This window comes from Leguminivora glycinivorella, chromosome 13, assembly GCF_023078275.1.
Source record: "Leguminivora glycinivorella isolate SPB_JAAS2020 chromosome 13, LegGlyc_1.1, whole genome shotgun sequence".
Lineage (NCBI taxonomy): Eukaryota > Metazoa > Arthropoda > Insecta > Lepidoptera > Tortricidae > Leguminivora > Leguminivora glycinivorella.
Window position 1 is genome coordinate 10,402,100 of NC_062983.1, and position 21,412 is coordinate 10,423,511.

General features: G+C 39.3%; 1 protein-coding gene across 2 annotated transcripts in view; it reads left to right on the forward strand.

Moving 5' to 3' along the window:
• Nucleotides 1-383: 383 nt before the first annotated feature.
• Nucleotides 384-21,412, forward strand: part of LOC125232751 (zinc carboxypeptidase-like) — a 35,262-nt gene continuing 14,233 nt past the window's right edge. Inside the window, exons 1-5 of one of the 2 annotated variants that reach the window (XM_048138518.1) lie at nt 384-436; nt 18,165-18,340; nt 18,940-19,166; nt 19,389-19,472; nt 19,887-20,057. In XM_048138518.1, the coding sequence (XP_047994475.1) occupies nt 420-436; nt 18,165-18,340; nt 18,940-19,166; nt 19,389-19,472; nt 19,887-19,913 (531 nt within the window). In that variant the 5' untranslated portion in view covers nt 384-419 and the 3' untranslated portion in view covers nt 19,914-20,057. Of the gene's footprint in view, nt 437-18,164; nt 18,341-18,939; nt 19,167-19,388; nt 19,473-19,886; nt 20,058-21,412 lie in introns of those variants that run through there. The other variant, XM_048138517.1, reaches the window with a different exon arrangement.

Here is a 21,412-nt window from a genome sequence, read left to right on the forward strand (position 1 = left end):
TTTATGAAACTTATATTTAACTTAACATTAAGAGTCGTAACGATTGTATAAGTTTATTCTAAAGGTAAGGGACAGACCTTCACAACAGGTCGTTTGAACAACGTGTTCCCGCTTTTCAATGTTACGACGCGAATAACTTGATCGCTGCCCGGATGGACAGCATGAACGCGCGCGAGTTTCCACTGCAGCGGCGGCAGGTGGTCGTCGCATACCACAACAACAGTACCTTCACGAACGGCGGGACCGCGGTCTTGAAGCCACTTTGTACTTTGTTGCAGTTGATGGAGATATTCACGACTCCATCGACGCCAGAAATGCTGGACAGCTTGCTGTATCCAGCGCCAACGTGTAAGACGATTAGGGTTCTCGTCTATCACAGAAACGTCCGGTAGGGCCGTTAAGGGCTCACCGATTAAGAAATGGGCCGGCGTAAGAGGTAAAGGATCCGCGGAGTCCGAACTTAGAGCGCAGAGCGGACGACTGTTTAATACAGCTTCGATTTGACACGTCAAAGTGTGCATACAATCATATGTTTGCGTTTGTGTACCTATTACGCGATGTAAATGAGTTTTGAAACTCTTAACACTTTCGAAACCGGGCTCTACGCGGCGCTACGACATTTTCGCTACATACGGGGAAACCCATGTAATCGGCTACGCTTCTACGAGCGGTGTGCCCGACAGTCGGGTTCTTGGTAGCGAAAGTGTTAACAGCCGCTTCAAATAATCCACCGAAATGACTAGCATAAGGTGGTTGAAAATGTCAAGTTAATCCTTGTTTTAAAGTTTGTTGATTAAGGGCACTCATGACCGAATCATTACGTAAAAAAGTATATAACTCTTGAAGGTAATTATTACAACCAACAAAGTTACGTCCGCAATCGGTATATATATCCGTACAATATCCTCGACGGGACGTGAAACGTCTAGACTAAGAAAAGTAAGCTACCCTGGACATAATTCAATAACTCGTCCTTTTTGATATTTTATCGGGTATTATTATTAAGCATCAAATAGTAATTATGTACATAGATAAAAAAAATACGATCGTATTCATATCTTATAAAAATCGTGAGATATAGTACATTATCCAACTTTTCGCTAACAGCAAAATAGTTAACCGAAAACTTTGTTAGATTAACTTTGTGGTGCACTCAAATGCGATCAGTTATTTGCGATATTACAAAGAAAATAAATCTGATTGTGTACTTTTTTTACCGTTTTCATTTAATGTGAATATCTAGGTAGGTAAAAATGGTGACCATGATATATACATATATCAATTTGCATTGTATTGAGTATATATAGACATTTAGCACCGATCTTAAACATATATTTTTAACGCTTATAGAAACATGAATTTCTCAGTAGGTATAAATTGTAACTGAGATTTTTTGCTTAAGACCAGGTTTTTGTGTACTATAATCATGATTTTATCAAAATTAATACTGTGAAGGTCGCGCTTAAGAAACTGTAAATGTCAGTAATTTAAAAGGGTGCAAAGTTGTCGTAGAGCGGCTGGCGCGGGGCGGGGGAGCGCGCGGGGCGCGGGCCGGGGAGAGCGCGCCGCGCACCGGCCGCGTCACCGCGGCGGATCGGTTTACATTGGTACCAAATTTCAGCTTTCTAGTGCTTACGGTTACTGAGATTATCCGCGGACGGACGGACAGACAGACAGACAGGGGGAAACTATAAGGATTCCTAGTTGACTACGGAACCCTAAAAAACATTCAGTCGAATTGAGAACCTCCTACTTTTTTTGAAGTCGGTTAAAAAAACAACCTTTATTGCCGGCCGGCAAACGGCTAACCGATTGAAACAGAAACATAAATGAAAAGAGAGGGCGAACGGCGACACCTGCGTGTCAGCGATTTCAAAGGTAAGCGCACGTGCACCCGATCTCGCTACCTACGCCCAGGTGCGGGCGCGGATTTCGACCTTCGCGCCGTGCAATAAAATTCAATGTCGGCTGCTCGTGTGCGGTCTGTTTGTTTTATAGAGTGGCGGCATTTTCAACATCAAAGGGTGAGCCTATTTTGTGCAAAATTCTGTTATATCAATAACTTCTCACGTCACTAGATTATCGACTTTGAATGTCGAGTATATTTATAGTATCATCACTTTATTTCAGTGTACGAATTTCGTATGTGTTAAAAATCATAGTTCTAGCTTCATAAACCAGGGAGGAAATAATGGAGAGCGTTTATATGTCTTGTTTTGCCTTAATTCAATATCATCACATATTTTTGTTGCTGATAAAATAATACATCCTATATATCAAGCGGCGCGCCACCTGTGCGACGCTCGAGTTGTGTCTGCTAGCGGCGCGTCGCTTGAGTTGCCTGCGCCGCCTGCGCCGCGCCGCTTCAGTGTAATTTAAAAAACGTCTCCTCAGTACATTTTGTATAGGAAAGACGTAAGACGCGCCTCAAGCGACGCCGCGCCCCGTCGCCGCCACCGCGCCGCCGCCACCTCGTTAAATTACATTCAGGCGGCGTGGCGGAGACGTCCGTTGCGCGCCCCGAGACACGCGACGCTCTGGTGTGGTCGGTCACTAAGGGTGCATTGGGGTGATTTCGAATCACAGAAATACTCGGGTAATGTCGAAAGGGGTTCTTGATATGATGGAATAAGTTGTAATTTTTATGTGACTTTCGAAATTAGACGACTTTCGAAATTACCCCGTTGCACCCTATTACTTAATGGCCTCATAAACGGTATGATTTATTCATTTAAACATTATTGCACAGTAAAAAAATTTACAAAAGGCGAACGTAATACCTACCAAAAGGCATTTTATCTTTACGATCGGTCGTAAGACATTAATCGAAACGACCGATCGGACCAATCGACGATGTATTTTTTTTATTTTAATATCGTTATCGTTAACGATATCATTGTTCGCATATGATATCGGACATCGTAGCAAAATCCTGTGCAATCATGAATATCGCAACGATGGATCAAAAGTGTGTGGCCGCTGGCGACCAACGATTCGATTTTAGGTTTTAGTGACATACCTATTAAACCTGGCGTTAACTAGGCTTGCGGAATCGAATCGAAAAAAAACTGCCTTCTATACATTTACTTTGAACAGCGAATTCGATTCATCGCATCGGCAATGAATGCAATCTCATCGTAAATATAGGCGATGTTGAACGTACATGTGCATCAGCCACTACATTTAATATAAATAAAATCCCATAATAATAAAATAAATAAATAAATAAATATTATAGGACATTCTTACACAGATTGACTGAGCCCCACGGTAAGCTCAAGAAGGCTTGTGTTGTGGGTACTCAGACAACGATATATATAATATATATAAATACTTATATACATAGAAAACATCCATGACTCAGGAACAAATATCTGTGCTCATCACACAAATAAATGCCCTTACCGGGATTCGAACCCGGGACCGCGGCGTAGCAGGCAGGGTCACTACCGACTGCGCCAGACCGGTCGTCTAATAATAACTTGCAGCACAGAATATATATTAGTACAAGTATAAAAGACTCACTGCTTTGCTTTATGGTTCACAAAATGCCGCCCGCTCTTCATAATTCTTACCTACATCCTACATACATTCAATAATCACAAAATTACAATTTTGAAAAAACCCCCGACCGCGACCTAGTGGACCTATTTTCATGAAACGTGGCTAAGAACACTCCGACTAACTCAGCTTTCAGACAAAAAAAACTAAATCAAAATCGGTTCATCCATTCGAGAGCTACGATGCCACAGACAGACAAATAGACAGACAGACAGACAGATAGACATACACACAGACAGACACGTCAAACTTATAACACCCCTTCGTTTATGCGTCGGGGGTTAAAAACGTACCTAACGCGAGCAGACGACATTGAGTTCTACTGCCCCGCGAGAAGGTCGCCATCTACTGCCGCCGTCATGTCCTTGTAGGCCTTCTAGCTCGGCGAAAGAATCGTGATCGCGGAGTGCGCGGGCCCTGATTATAATTATTTTGTCCAGTCATGGGGTCTCATCCGGAACATCGTATAATTAATGTCAAACCAAAATCATAGATGGCGCTACGTGCCACGATTAGCCATTATGACCTATTTATTAATTAAATTTAAAGGTCTCAAAGGTATTATTTTAGTCTTATTTTAGTATCATGCATTAAGAATATCATTAATTTAATACACAAATCCATAAAAACACGAATTCAATGCAATATTTTTCAAAATTCGAATCTAAAATTTATTACACGACTGAATACAACATCAGCAAACTCGCATTGAACGTTATTGAGTCGTCTAAGTATTATTACCTCTCGTCACTAGATGGAGTGACTGTGCATAACGTACGTGATATAATTAGAATAGCCACTTGAGTGCGGGCTAGTCATACGCTCAAAAAACCAGTGTAAGGGCGCTCTCCGGAACCATGATCTTCTTACGCGTCTGGACGGCACATTTTAGACTGGTTACGTAGCCGTATTCAACTCGTGTGCACTCCGTAACCACATGTAACCACATGGTATCGTTAATAATAATAATAATATTCTTTATTGTGCACCATACAGAAAAAAAAAATACACAAAATGGATCACGCTTAATAACTAGGTAACAACAGGCGGTCTTATCGCTAAGAAGCGATCTCTACCAGACAACCTTTAGGTAGCAGGAAACAATGAATATAGATCATTAAACGGGTAGTGCCGATATATATAAATTACAATGAATAAAGTATTATATATAATATAGTACATAAATACATACATAAAGATATATAATAATAAATACCTGTATAATATATAAATACTATATACCTACTTAAATACGTACATATACATAAATATATTACATTTAATAAGTAAATAAAGGCAGATTAAGGCAGCGACAAGTAATGAGATTTTTAAAGAGATTTAAAAACGGGGAGGGATTTAGCAAGTCTGATGTTTAATGGCAAAGCATTCCACAACCGAACAGCACGAAAGGTGAAAGAGTTCACGTAAAATTTGGAGGAAGAAGTTGGCGGAGCAAGGAGATGTTTTTCGGCACACCGAATGGAAGAAAGATAGTTGAAACGCTCTTTTAGATAACGAGGGGAAGAAGGGTTAATGAAACTTATGAATGAATGGCGTTGTTGGTAAAACGAAAAGCAATATGTGAAGCCTGGCGTCCACTAACATAACAAATTCAGAAGGCGAATTAACCCTTAAGAGGATACGATACCGAAGCACGAATTCAAATTTGAGATTTTTAGGTCTTTATCGCCGTCGCGCTGACGGGGGTGGAACCCACAGAGAGGCCCTGTGTGCGTGCGCGTGGCGCACGCACACAACCGCGTCCGCCGCCGGCGCAAGTAGCTACTCGCGATCGAGCGCTCTCTATATTTCTCTAGTTTCGGACTTCTGGCTTTCTGCGGGCAGCCGAGCGGCACCGCCCCCGACTGCGCGATGGCAATAAACACAAAAATCACAAATTTGAATTCGTGCTTGCCTACCTTATCGTGTTAGTTCTTCATTATTAATAAATCATTTTAATTGTTGAATGTTGATTAGAACTGTTATCTGGAACATTTTTATTTTTGTCAAAGTTGTACATCCACTCGACTTTTTTTGAATTTGGAAATTTTTATGTGGTTTCCACTCAGAATCGTGAGCTCTTTCACTCCTAATAGGAAAAAAAAGTCTCCCAAGTTTTTTCCCATTCTGTTACCATTTTTTTCATACATTTTGTATGGCAGTAACGGAATGGAAGGTTTGAAAAATGTATGGATATCTTAAGATATTGTTTTTACTTCCTATCAGGCAGGATCGAAAGACTTCTGAGTAAGTTATGAATCGCGTAAAAAACACCCATGTTACAAAAAAACAGGGGTGAACAACTTTAAAAAAAATGGCTCATCTGGCCGGCAGCCATAAGGCCATAACAGATAATAGTAATTATGTGTTGAAATGAAATGAAAATGAAATATTTATTTTTCAAGTAGGCATATTACAATGACCATGGGAACGTCAAGTTTCAGTAAATAACTAATTTCGGTGTTTTTTTTCAATTCCATGAGTAAAAATTACTCTAGACAATGAAATAAAACTATGGAAACGTTAATTAATCCGTTTCCATAATTTTATTTCATGAGTAACTATCGCGGTAACCGAAGACAATATTACTCTAGAAAATGTTTTGTCAAATACCTAGCTACATTACCTTTTATTTTTTATATTAAGTACATGTATTTGTTTACTTAATAATATACATTTCCATATTTATACATTGAAATAGATATCATACACGAAAGGAAAAACGACACCGCGACGACGGTTTTTTTCCCACATTTCTAATTAACTACGCGCCTGCTTTCGAGTGCTTTAAATTTTAATAAACCAACGCATTCTTTGATTGGGGGCTCGGGCCTCTCAAAGTCCGTGCAAATGTGATGCGTAGAATAGGTACTAGTATAGGTAGGTAGGGGCGCGGGGCGCGGGGCCGCGACTAAATCTTGTTCATTCACATCCGCTTGCATGTGTCGCGGATAGAGCGAGTACGTAAGCGGCGAGCACACATACTAACCGCGCGGAGGCCTTTTGCCACCCTGATGTATACCTTTATGTACCTAAATGATTTTATTACTGTGAGAGACCCTTACGAATAACATTCAAGTTAGTGTCAAGTGATTGACTGCACATGTCAAAACAAAAAACATTAAGAATTGGTCACACACGTGTTCAGTAATTATCTTTGATAAAGACAGTCACACACATGTTCAGTAATTATCTTTATTTTTTTAATAACTCGATAACCGTAAGAGTTAAGTTTCTTAGAGACATTAAATTCATTTGATCTTCCCTTAAAGTTAACGGAATTCAATAAAAACAGTGTGTATAACAAATAACAATTTTATTTACATGATTTATTTTAACTTGCATTAATATGCTGTTCTCGAACATATTGTATCGATAAACTACCTCTCTAGTCGATCTGTGTCGATACTAACCCAACGAAGTAACTTTTCTAAGACGTCACCAGGTCACCACGCGTCCTTTTCTTTAGGGTGCTATAGAAAAGGATACCTATAGTTTTCTTTTTTCTTGTTTACTGACAGACTTGTTTGACAGATTATATCAATTTATAGAGCAATCAATTTGATTAGTGAAACTAAATAATTTGTTATTCATGTTACCTACTTAAAACTGGAGTTTTAACATTTGGTTTAACAAGACGTCCTTACGAGGTTATATAAACAACAATGTGCCACAGGACTCATAATAAAACGGCTCAACATAATTTTTAAGAAAAAAAAACCGTCGCCTTTCGGGTTCTGGTGAAAGCTACTTGCGAATGTTGGATTATGTAGAAATGTGTAAGTATTTTTTAAAACTGCTTTTAATGCTTTAATTATTAGATGGCAACACAAATGAATATACGTATAACGTTAAGGTTTGAGGAGTTTCCTCAATTCCTCATGAATCCGATTACATTATAAGAAATCGAAGCTTGACAAAATTTGACTTGAAAACTCAATATGCTTAACAAACATAACTAAATAAATGTCACTGCTTTGGACTTAAATGCAAGCTTTTCTTCCAAAAATACCAAAGTCACTATGAGTGTGCCGTTCAGATTTGAGAAGTTCGGTTCTGACTATCATCAGCAGTTCCACTGAACCAAATGTTACTGTTCTGGACGTAAGTGCATGCTGTTCTTATAAAAATACCAAAGTCACTATAAGAGTGCCGTTCAGATTTGAGGAGTTCGGTTCTGACCATCATCAGCAGTTCCACTGTACCAAATGTCACTGTTCTAGACGTAAGCCGTAAGCGCATGCTGTTCTTATAAAAAACCGGCCAAGAGCGTGTCGGGCCACGCTCAGTGTAGGGTTCCGTAGTTTTCCGTATTTTTCTCAAAAACTACTGAACCTATCAAAATCAAAATAATTTTCCTAGAAAGTCTTTATAAAGTTCTACTTTTGTGATTTTTTTCATATTTTTTAAACATATGGTTCAAAAGTTAGAGGGGGGGGACGCACTTGTTTTTCCTTTAGGAGCGATTATTTCCGAAAATATTAATATTATCAAAAACGATCTTAGTGAACCCTTATTCATTTTTAAATACCTATCCAACAATATATCACACGTTGGGGTTGGAATAAAAAAAATATCAGCCCCACTTTACATGTAGGGGGGGGGGGTACCCTTATAAAACATTTTTTTCCATTTTTCATTTTTGCACTTTGTTGGCGTGATTGATATACATATTGGTATTGGTACCAAATTTCAGCTTTCTAGTGCTAACGGTTACTGAGATTATCCGCGGACGGACGGACGGACGGACGGACGGACGGACGGACAGACATGGCGAAACTATAAGGGTTCCTAGTTGACTACGGAACCCTAAAAATGGCAAAGTCACTATAAGCGTGCCGTTGAGATTTGAGGAGTTTAGGTTCTGGCCATCATCAGCAGTTCCACTGCACCAAATGTCACTGTTCTGGACGAAAGTGCATGCTGTTCTTATTAAAATACCAAAGTCACTATAAGCGTGCCGTTCAGATTTGAGGAGTTCGGTTCTGACCATCATCAGCAATTCCACTGCACCAAATGTCACTGTTCTGGACGAAAGTGCATGCTGTTCTTATAAAAATACCAAAGTCACTATAAGCGTGCCGTTCAGATTTGAAGAGTTCCGTTCTGGCCATCATCAGCAGTTCCACTGCACCAAATGTCACTTTTCCGTACCTAAATGCATGCTGTTCCTTTAAAAACACAAAAATCAGCATATGTATGCCTTTCAGATTCGAGGAGTTCCCTCGATTTCTCCAGGTCTGTATGCATATACATTCAATAAAAAAAAATTTTCAAAATCGGTCCAGAAGCGACGGAGATATCGGGGAACAAACATTAAAAAAAATAAAAAAAAAAACATACAGACGACTTGATAACCGTCCTTCTTGAGAGATGAGGCGACGGTTAAAAATAATACCAATAATAATAGGTGCGTGCTATATTTTACTCAGCAGCCGGCGTAGCCGAATGGCAATTGTCGACACCATATGCCGACAGAAATGTAGTCTAGCTCTGTCGCGCAAGTACGCAAGAGCTATAATTAGAGGTAGATAGATACAACGAAACAAATATTATCGTGAGCACGTGTGCATTCGACTACGCACACTGATGAGCGGACCCAGCGCGTACGTACATTGCGCACCACCTGCACGCACACATACAAACCGCGCGGCATTCAATCCACTGGTAGGCTATGTCTACAACGCCATCTAGTAATGTCTGACTTTAAACGTGCACATGACGTTGTATGTTTAGTGCGTGAAAGCTAAAACAGATGTCGCAAGATGTTGCAGTTTGATGACTATTTCGACGTAGGATACTGATAAGAGTTTTGTTGGCCACGCGTGGCTACTGGCGCCATCTAGCTCTTTGAGTGTGGATTAAATTTAGTACACAGGTCTAGAATACTTAGGACGGCGCCCATTTTTAGTATGGGGTTAGGTATCTGTACTAGTATTATTTGATCTGTGAAAGGAGTGAGCCTTCTGTACTTGTACTATTATATATTCTGTGGCCGAACGGTTATTATAATTATACGCGGTGACTTGCGTAGTCGGCGGCCGCGCGATACATGGTGCTGTCTCTGTTCAGGCCCCGTAGCCGAATGGCATTTCTCCGACGCGAAACGAAAACGAAACGCAGTCTGGCTCTGTCGCGCCAATACGCAAGAGCGATAGAGATAGATATCTACTACCGTTTCGTTTCGTGAGCGTTTGTGCCATTCGCCTACGCACCCTGTTCTCACTACCACGAATTTGAAGAACAATATTGCTATTTTAAGCGGGTTACTCACGTATTAAGTCGATATAGCGTTCGACATGTTTCGGGGTGTCGCTACTCTTGAGAAAGGTTCTCGAAATTGAACCGAAACATGTCGAACGCTATATCGACTTAATACGTGAGTAACCCGCTTAAAATATTTTTAAATATGTATGAGTCTCACGGGAGTTTTATAGTTAAAACAATATTGCTGTCTCTCTCAATCTTTAGGCGTCATTCATATATTACGTCATACTAAATGTGACAATCCATGTTAAAGGATTAAAAAAGCGTGACATTGGGGGGTCCAAATAGTAGTCCATAAACCACGTCTTTGACCAACGTGAGTGATATCTCTGTCACTCTTTACGTCTTTACTAACAGAAATTTAAATAACAATAGTGCTATCTCTGTCACTCTTTACTAACAGAAATTTAAATAACAAAAATGCTATCTCTGTCACTCTTTACTACCAGGAACTTAAATTATTATAGTGCTATCTCTGTCACTCTTTAGCATAGACAATTTAGATTTTTTAATAAGCCGAATCAACCGGGATCTCGACTCTATTTGTTCTTGGGCAGCTTCTTTTGGCCTTATGGTTAATGCGAAGAAGTCGCAAGCGATTTTGATTGGGAGTCCTCATTTCATCTCCAAGTTGTCTGAAGTGACAGTGCCTGAAATTTTCTTCGATGGAACACACATTCCTTTCTCTTCTACCGTCAGGAACTTAGGCATTGTCATTGATCAGACTCTCTCGTGGGCACCCCATGTGACTGAAATTAGCAGGCGACTCTTTGCCTCTCTTCACTCGCTTCGACGTCTCCAAAGCTTCCTTCCGTTCCGTACAAAGGTTGTCCTTGCGCAGTCGCTTTTGATTCCACTTCTGGATTATGCAGATATCGCATTTTTGGACCTTACCGAGGAGCTACTTGACAAGCTCGAACGTTTGCAAAATGTGTGCATCAGATACATTTTTAATTTAAGAAAATTTGACCACATCTCTCATTTCCGCTCCCAGCTGGAGTGGCTGCCCATCCGTCGCCGTAGAGTCATGCACGTGGTTTCTCTCCTGTATAATGTTTTATTTTCTCCTACTTCCCCTCCCTATCTTTCAGAACGATTTAAATACTTGGCTGACGGTAGCGGGCACCGGCTCCGTTCCAGTGTGAATCTCACTTTGAGTATCCCGCCCCACCAACATAGGTCCTATAATAAATCGTTTACAATCTACGCAGTTAAATTGTGGAACTCCTTGCCTTTATCTCTTCGACAGTGTCAGTCGGTCGCGTCGCTGAAGGCTAATCTAAAAAAGCTTTGGCTCTCTGATGAAGACTAAGGCATTGGATGTATGCGGTTTTGTAGTTGTAGCTTTTATTATGTAAATATATATTTAATTTATATATTATATATTTATGTCATTTGCTATTTGTATAGTTGTATATTATGTATTTATTCGTATATATGGCATGTTAGTGTAAGTTATAATTTATTATTACCTAGAATCCGTTTCCTGCGCCGTTTGTACTGTATGCCTACCATCTCCAATTCTCCCTCAATTGCTCAAAGGTTAACTGGAAGAGATCCCTTAAAGGGATAAGTTCGCCTTTGTACTTATAATAAGCTCTTTTTCCTGTGTGTTGTATTATTTTCTGGTACAATAAAGTGTTTTACTACTACTACTACTACTACTATCAGGAACTTAAATTGTTATAGTGCTATCTCTGTCACTCTTTACTACCAGGACCTTAAATTATTATAGTGCTATCTCTGTCACTCTTTACTGTGTGCGGGAAGTGCACATACCACGAGTTTGACTAACATGAGTGCTATCTCTATCACTCTTTACTACCACGAACTTTAATTATGAGAGTGCTATCTCTGTCACTCTTTACTACCAGGAACATAAATTTTATTATTATAGTGCTATCTCTGTCACTCTTTACTACCAGGAACTTAAATGATTATAGTGCTATCTCTGTCACTCTTTACTGTGTGCGGGAAGTGCACATACCACGAGTTTGACTAACATGAGTGCTATCTCTGTCACTCTTTACTACCAGGAACTTAAATGATTATAGTGCTATCTCTGTCACTCTTTACTGTGTGCGGAAGTGCACATACCACGAGTTTGACTAACATGAGTGCTATCTCTGTCACTCTTTACTTCTAGGAACTTAAATATTTTTTTCGGTTTCGCTTTCGGTTTTGGTCTTGGTTTCGGTGTCGGTTTTGGTGTAGGTTTCGGTGTCGGTTTCGGTTTCGATTTCGGTGTTCGTTTCCATTCCCGTTTCGGTTTCCGTTTTCGTTTTCAGTTTTGTTTTTGTTTAAACTAACAGAACTAAAACTAAAACCAAAACCAAAACCAAACCAGAAACGGGAAACCGAACACGGGAAACCGGATATCGGATACCGTATATCGGATACTGGTTACCGGTTACTGTCTACCGTTTACCGGATACCGGTTAACGGTCATTGGTTACTGGTTACCGGTTACCGGTCATCTCTTCTAATAGTTACGAAAAAGATATTATCGCGAGCGTTTCGCTGGTCTTCAATCAAATGCTGTCTTATCAAAGTTTTTGTTGTAGAAGATAACGAGGTTCAATTTCAGAATTATCTGATATCGTATACATTTTATCCTCACTAGATAAGTACATACCTGTTCCAAACTAAAGTTAGGCACAGCAGCGATCCCCTCGTCGCATTGTCCCGGAAAGATCACGGGTACTCCCGATTCAGGTACGGGATAGTAGAAGCATCCATCAGGACTCTGGTCTCTTATTTGATAATAACGGTCGTCCAAAACAGGTATCGATGCAATGACAGCATTGATTGTGGCGTTGGCCTCGTCTGATAGCTCTTTAGTCCTGCTGAGCTTCCAACTCCAAACTGGAAATGATCAGAAAAGTCACGATTTTGTAAATAAGAACACTACATACATCCATATTGATGTAGCTACAGTAAGCTGTAGAGTAGTGACCCCTTGTGAACTAATTTCAAGTGCAAATGGGGTCACTTAGCTCTGCAGCTGCGTACATACGTATCTATAGATAGAACCGTGTGTATTAACCGAGGCGAATACATGGCCTGATGGAGGGTGCTAACAAGGTGCCTGTTCATTCTTGGTGATATATGGTCTACTCTGCTCAAGAAGATTTATACCAGTATCTCTCAATTGTGAGCAGCATTTACTTTTGACACTGAGGCCTATTCTAATTCGCCAGTTTGATATTAGTTTCAATATTGTTATGATACGACCATAACACAACACTATAGGTATCTCATGTGCATCAAGGTTAAACTACAGTTTAGGCCCCTCTAATAATATTTGGATTGCCGTAGCTTGTAGAAATGTGTATTAAAGCAACTTTACCTCCTCTGGTGTCGGGGTCAATATTGTAGCAGGTGTAAACTAAAGCGTAGTTTTCGTAGTCGGTGTCCAACACCCAGTAGTCGGTTGAAGTCGTCACTGTAAGTAACCAGTATGATTTCAGCTTTTTGTTAATACATCGGACAAAAGGTTATTGCGGATTCCTACCTCCTTGATTTTTGATGTTACGAGTATGTTATAAAAGTTTGGTAAATTCTGTGAAATGAGATCATTGTTGTTACACCAGTAAAGTTTATGTTTTTTTCATTGCATATGATGGCGCTACTTTACCGTACTAGTGCGGCAATGAATTTTTAACGTGCATATGTTTAAAATCAAATAGGATAGGATTAAATGTATTGTAAATAGCATAATAGGTAATTCGCAACTCAATATAATAATACTTCTATCGGTGTATGTTTTAATTTATAGCCACTCGTAGTGAATATTATACTCTTCGCACTTGAATCGTAAAGTACTGTTGCAGTATTGCACATGTAGTACTTATAATACAAATATTTCATGTTATAAAATATGAGTCATTGATTTTATTAATAAATTCAATTACAATTATAACCTTAAGTACTCGTACCATCTTATTACAATGTACCTTGTAGTATAGTAATCATAACATAACATCTTAAGATGCTATTCGTTTTACTAGTATTGATATAGATAACATATTATTATCTATATTCCGCGTTCATATCTAGCTGATAATCATTTGTGAATTAGACCAAGACACTTTTTAGAGGCCGATTCGATAAACGGTATTTTCAAGGATAAATATATGTTTTGAAAGTCTTCTAGTCTAGCCGGTAGTGACCATACTTACGATTTTTTTTATACTACGTCGGTGACGAACAAGCATACGGTCCGCCTGATGAAAAGCGGTCACCGTAAGCTATGGACGCCTGCAACTCAAGGAGTGGCACATGCGCGTTGCTAACCCATTAGAAACGTGTACACTCCTTTTGCTGTGTTAAGTACACAAGGGAAGTGTTAAGGAGGGGAAATTAAACAATAATGTGCCTTTCCTTAAAAAAAGCTCCATAAAGCATTTTCTCATTATCCATTATATGGACGCCATCTTTGGCATCTGCCTGTCATAAATCCTTTCAACATTCGATGGGATAATGTGAAAACGCTCTTACGCATATCATCAGTACAAATTATAAGTAACTTAGCAAATGAGCCCCGTTTATCTTTCAATATGTAGACTATGAACTGTTCCCTATCAGGCTTAAGAGCGTTATAACATTTCGGCGTCGGGCGAAATTAGGTATTTTACCCGCCGCGCGAGCCCAATATGCCGACCCTTTCCAGCACGTCTTATCACTCGCTCGCACTACAATAATAGACAAAACAATCTTGATCCTTCCTATGGAATTTTGATAACAACCACAATCTACTATCTCGATACAAACTTTTATTTTATGTTAAAATTTAAAGTAATAATTATAAACTGTGATCATATTTAAGTAGATCCCATTCCAAATATTTGCTTTTGTTATATGATAAGTATTAGAGTAAAGTATATATTAATATGATGATAAGTCTAATACAATTCTAATTACTTCAAGGTGGTACTCAGGGTCTGATGATGGAGTCAGATGGTGGTCACCTGTACCAATGAACCATGTCACTAAACCACTTCGTGTTTAGGCTCGTTGGGTTCATCTCAACAAGACTTTTGACAAGAGGTGGTACTCAGGGTCTGATGATGGAGACAGATGGTGGTCACCAGTACCAATGAACCATATGACTAAACCACTTCGTGTTTAGGCTCAATGGGGTCGTCTCAATAAGACCTTTGACAAGAGGTGGTACTCAGGGTCTGATGATGGAGCCAGATGGTGGTCACCAGTACCGAATACCGGAGACCTGTCACCGGTTACCGGTTACCGGATAGCGGATACCGGTTACCGGATACCGGTTACCGGATACCGGTTACCGGATACCGGTTACCGGATACCGGTTACCGGATACCGGTTACCGGATACCGGTTACAGGATACAGGATACAGGATATCGGATACCGGTTACCGGTTACCGGGTACCAGATACCAGAAACCAGGTTTTGATTTCTGGTTTCTCATGTTACAACGTGTATAGATTAGTCGATACCAAGTCGGACACTTCCGATTAGGCGATTTCGGCTCGCATTGTTACGCAGCATTCGAGTGTTGAGTTTCTCACACATGAGGCCCCCTAATTTGTACCACTCATATTATTGATTTGACTCTCGCAACACAAACACCTCATGCCCACACAAATACACACAAAATAAAATCATTCACAAACTTCAAATCATTCAAAAACTCAACTGTCACACGCGCTCCTCGCGGTCCTCTAAGAACTCCCTCGCGAGAGTCGACACTTCAAAATGAAGCGACATCGCATCGGCTCATCGTCCACAAATCCGAAAAGATCCACCGATAAATTTGTACCGGAAAGACCTCACCGTGACAATGTCACATTACCCAAATTACTTCAAAAATCCTCTGAAAGTGAAACAGTTCATTAGGTTTACCGTAAGAGTGAGTGAGACAGACACGCACTGTGCTTCAAATTTGCCTCGCCAAAATACGTTACACACGACTCGAAAGAATACAGTCTTAAGCGCCGCAAGCTTTCATACATATTACGTTGTTGTGATCCAAGCATCTCGTCAAGCTCGATAGGTACTATTATTGAGCTAACGACTTGACCAGTTTAACGTGACCTATCGGACTAATTGATTTGTATGACTTTTGTCACTTGTAATAAGGGAGCTCTCTTATACTGGACGGTGAAATATTTGTTATCGAAGCGTTTTGAAAACGCGGCGCCCTTGATATCGCCGAGCGAAACACGTGTCGACGACTCGCCGCCCGTTCCCGCTACTACTATACTAGCTATACCTACTCTGTGCACGACCTTATTCTGCAGGTAATAAATAACGTTCATATTAAAGCGCAAGTAAGAAAAATATCAATTAAGTAATGAATCTTACATATTTGTTGTTTAATTGATTTCGTATAGTACTAAGAATATATTAACGGCAAAATTTACCATCTTTCAATTTAGTCAAGTATTTTTCCTTTCCTAAAATTATCAATATTTAAGATTTTGAACAAGCGCCAAAAGTATTGGTATAAGTTTTAATAATTTATCAACACACGTAATATTATATTCATAATAAATTGCAGGATTACGGTTAACAATATTTTCTAGTGAAATACGCCTGAAAATGTGTAACTTACTAAACCTTCTTTATAAATGATAGTTCTGTATGAATTATTTATAAAAATTAGATGTTTTTATATGAAATGCAGGTGTCACAACATAATACAAGCACTTTTTCCGGATTACATTTAATACTTTAGTTATAAAATCAAAAATTATTCAAAGTTCGTTTTTATTTTTTTTAAATTGAATCGGACCCTAATTTGATTAATAATTTGTATTTTAACTATCACTAATGATACTTTATACGACAGAAAAAGAAAATTACGGTTACCGAATTATGTCCAGGTCAAGCTATTTTTACTGGCCTAGTCGCAACGCGGCTAAAAAACCTTCCGTGGAAAGTTCGGAAACTAACTCAAGATGTACAGCTTTAACGCTCATACATACGAAAACTGCAACGTAACATTTTATTATTTTTGCGTTACGAACCTTATTAGCGCGTACGTAGAATGGCCCACAAAAGTCACAAGACGTTTTACTAAACACACGCGCGGGGCGCAGCCGAACCGAGGGTAACATTCCCATGCGCGGCTGGCAGCGAGTCGGTCGAGCGCGGAAGCATTTGATACAACGATGTACGCGGAGGCGAACAATATCACGACCAGAGATAATCCAGTATCGCTGTAAGAGCGAGTTTTGCACGCACTGCGAACCGGCATGTAATTCCTTTATATGCGCATCGTCAATAATAAGATTTGTAACAGGATGTCTTTTAGGTAAAATCAATTGTTGTTTTGATTCAAAAGGTAAAAGCGATTTGTGAATACGTCCGCCGACGCGTAACAAACCATCCTTATCATGGGCGTGAGACGCCGCAAACGAATTGACGGAAGTTTATTTGACGAAATCCTTTTAATGTCGTCTTCGAACACTTTTTGTTGTGTAATCAATATTAGTCGATTTAATGCAAAATTGTACTCTGGTACGATGACGTACTTTGGGAATGTTTGTTTATGTTTCCTGCATTTATTGTAGAAACGAAATATGAATGCTGTGACGCGAACTAATTTACCTAGCGACGAAAATAGCGTTATAAGAGTGTCGTCGTCCGGGGAAGGAGGCAATGTGGACACACATGCGTAACTAAGACTTGCCGAATCATGTGTATTGCGTTTTTCCTCATTCGTGTTTACCACCGGTTTGTGTATAGGCCAGGAGTCGCGACTGTGTTGGAGCCATGTAGGACCATGGAGCCACAAGTCATTTTGTACGAGCGCGGCGGGGAGCAGACCGCGAGACGCCGGGTCAGCGCTGTTATCAGCTGACGGGACGTGACGCCAACAGCGCGCCGGGACACGGGACAAAATCTCACTGGTGCGGTTCGAGACAAACGTTTTCCATTCGTGCGGGGGTGACTGTGTGCTCGGAACGCGCCTCTTTCATATATTTGATCGCCAGTGTCCGAGGTGTGCTTATAGCCTAGGAAACATAGGTTTTACAAATGTCAATGTAATGCTACGAGTAGGTTATATTGTACTACTCAATGCGACTGTGAAAACTAATGCAACAAAATGTAGGCAGTCATGGAAAATAACATTCATTGTATGGAGAAAGTGAATAGAACCTAACAACTACTCACTTTACTATTTAAAAATTTAGAGGTGTTGATACATTTCTTGGAGTCAAAGCATCATCAAGGTTTTGGTGTAAGCCGTGGGAAGCTGTGATAGCATTTTAGAGAAGCCATCATCATAAATAAATTAATTAGGTGTATTAACTGCTTAAGCTTAAGTGCTTATATTATTTACTTTACTTTTCAGAGCCATTGATGCTCAAGTAAACAGCAGAAAGAAACGCAGTCCTCGTGTGATTCGTGAGCCCGTCATGCACTTCGAAGGCTATCACACTCTGGAGAATATCAATAACTGGTTCCAACATCTAGCTGAGCAGCACAGTAACATCGTCACTTTGGTCACTGCTGGTACTTCACATGAGGGTAAAGAATTCAACTAATTCAAACCATTGGACATTGACAGAGAGATAGAAAATAGAATACTCTTTATTGGCACACATTGGAGGCAAAACAAATGACTATACATGTAGCAGACAGCAAGCATTGTTATCACTAAAGAGCGATGTTTGTTCAGCATCAAGAGGCACTATATACTAAGGATAAATATTTATTTAAAAATGACCTCCGGAGATCATCACAACGGGCAGATAATAAAATAAATACTTGCTAAATAATTACTGTTTAAACAAAATCGATGTGGGATGGAGAAACGATGTCTTCCTAAATATGGTTTATATATTTTTTCGATAACAAGTCTGTTTCCCTAACGGTCAGCTGTGAGCCGAACGGAACCATATATGCAAATGCATACGCAATTGCGCACTGTAATGCACTGCTCTCATGCAGAATCTTTTTCCTTTATTAGTCTGATTTTACCTTTTAGTCATAATAGTATTGATATATTACTTTCAGTAACTAATGATAATGATACTTGTACAAAAGGGCATCGTTAAACATTTGAAGAATGGATTTAACAATTTAATGAATTCCAGCATACTTATTTCCTGTCAATATTATTCCAGGACGAAACATCACCGGTATAAAAATAGCCCGAAACTCTAACCGGCCAGCATTCTTCCTCGAAGCTGGTCAGATCGGAGCTGACTGGCTATCTCCCACTGTAGTCTGTTACATTGTGGACCAACTGGTTCGCGGCGATAACCCTGATGCATTGGCTGCGTCGAGAGATTTCGAGTGGCATATCTTCCCTAGTGTCAACCCTGATGGTTTTGAGTTTTCTGATAACAATGTAAGAATAGATATAAGCTTTCAATTTTTTTTTCTAATACAATGTTTATTGTTCAAGAAATAACCTTTTAAAACGAGCCAAAAACCTCGTACTGATTCAGAAATTCTTAAATTTCTCGAAGGCTTTTATTATGATTTCTGAATTATCGGACTTACAAAATGATCCATACTTACATTGATATGAGTTCAATTCTATAGATTGATATAAATTTACATCGCACAGGTTAGATTATGGACTAAAAACCGAAGACCACAACGCGGTAACCAGATTGGAGTTGATCTTACAAGAAATTGGAACAATGGGGAGGTAAGTTAATTTTACAACACACATACAATCATATGATTTACTTACTCACGGAGTAGGCAAATCACATGAAATTGCACAAGTATTAGTACTAGTCTTGCAGTTTAGGGGTTGAAAGAAAAAATTGTTAAGTGATAGGTACGTTATCACTGTTATCAGCCTCTTGTCAGCTTGTGGTGTGGGCGATATGACAACCTGTCACTACAAATACTTCAGTATTAGAATTTCCGTTTTATGTTAACCCTTTTAGGCCAGGAGTGACACTAAAACTTGAGCAGTTTCATGTGCTACCCCGTTTGGATATATAGGCGTGAGTTATCACTGCAGCATCACAATTTTTTTCTGTCAAACCTTTAGGCACTGAAACATGAATATGTAATTGTATGTACGTATGTAAAAGTGGATAATTTATTGCAGTTCGCGGTGGAAGTTTCAGCCCAGTAGAAGCCAGCTTCATCGGCATCGGTCCTTTCTCCGAACCAGAAACCCGTGCTCTCTCCAGATACATGGAATCTATTGGTCACAATCTAGCCGCAGTTTTGTCCTTCAGAGGTTTTGGGCAGAGGCTGGTTATACCTTACGCACATACGTCAGAGCCTTTGGACAACTACAATGAAATGGTTAGTAAAATTTAATGGAGTTGTTTAAAATTTCGTGGTTACTATTTTTTTATTAGTCACAAGTGTCCATATTTGCCAAATACTGCTATGCTACTGTTTAATTCTTAAAGCGAAAGTATATCTTAGGAGAATCCTATAATAATATTCAGAACAAAACTGAATTAATTCATTAATATTCGTCTTGGTTATTGGACCCATTGGAAGTCTTTGTTATTATATAAATTGTCTTGATATCTATGAGTGTTTAAAATGTCATCACAGTTACTTCTTATTTAGTATATTTTTTACTATAGTTTCATGAAATAAATAATTTCAGATTACTATCGGACGGAGAGCAATGGGTTCATTAGCAGTGAAACATGACACTCAATATTTAGTTGGAAATTCCGCTGCAGTCCACGGTAAGAAATTTTTCAAATATAAGGATTAAATTCCGTTTATCTGATAAATTTGAATATTTGCTACGAACTTTGTGATTTTTAGAATAAGATGGATCCAATAAAAAAAAATTGAAAAATCATAGACATATAGACATCGGTATATATATTATTATGCAAAGGCTCTTTCACTGTATTATCGTTACTTACAGTTCTTCAATGCCTACCAAATACTGTCATTTAATTTAATTAACGATTGATGATGATGATTATATCCTGTTGTCCCTCATAGAGCTCTTAGGAAGGATTTCCACTGATCCGGGAATATTCCAAGTCAGCTTGCTTGGACAGGTGGTCGTCTGGCCTTCGTAAAGTAACATGTCCTTATCCAGCGCCATTTCCGCAGAAGTATCTCTTTGCTTATAGGGTTTCGTCCAGCCGATTCCGTTAATTTCGCATTATGGCCAGAAGACTGCATCGATTCGATTCGATTAGATTCGATTAATTAATGATTAATATTGTATACACTATATGTTAACGCAGACATCTGCAAACGGTTCTATTAAACTTAGATATTTTTGTCAATTAATTCATTGATATTATTTCCTTCTAGATGGATCAACAGGCGTGCTTGTCGACTGGGCAAAATACAGGTTTAAGCCTCCAGTAGCAGCTACTTTCCTGCTGAGAGACAACAGCGGTTGGGGACACATATTACCTGTCGCACAGGTCTTGCCTTCCTGTGAGGAGACATATGATGCAGTCATAGCTATCATTAGAGAGGCGAAATATATCAGCTTTAGACCGTTTTCACATTATCGGATCCGATATCGGATGTCGGAAGGATTTCAATAGAAAAAATCCAAGATGGCGCCTGTAATGTATGGATTATCGGTCCGATATCCGATATCGGATCGGATAATGTGAAAACGCACTTAAGTTAAAA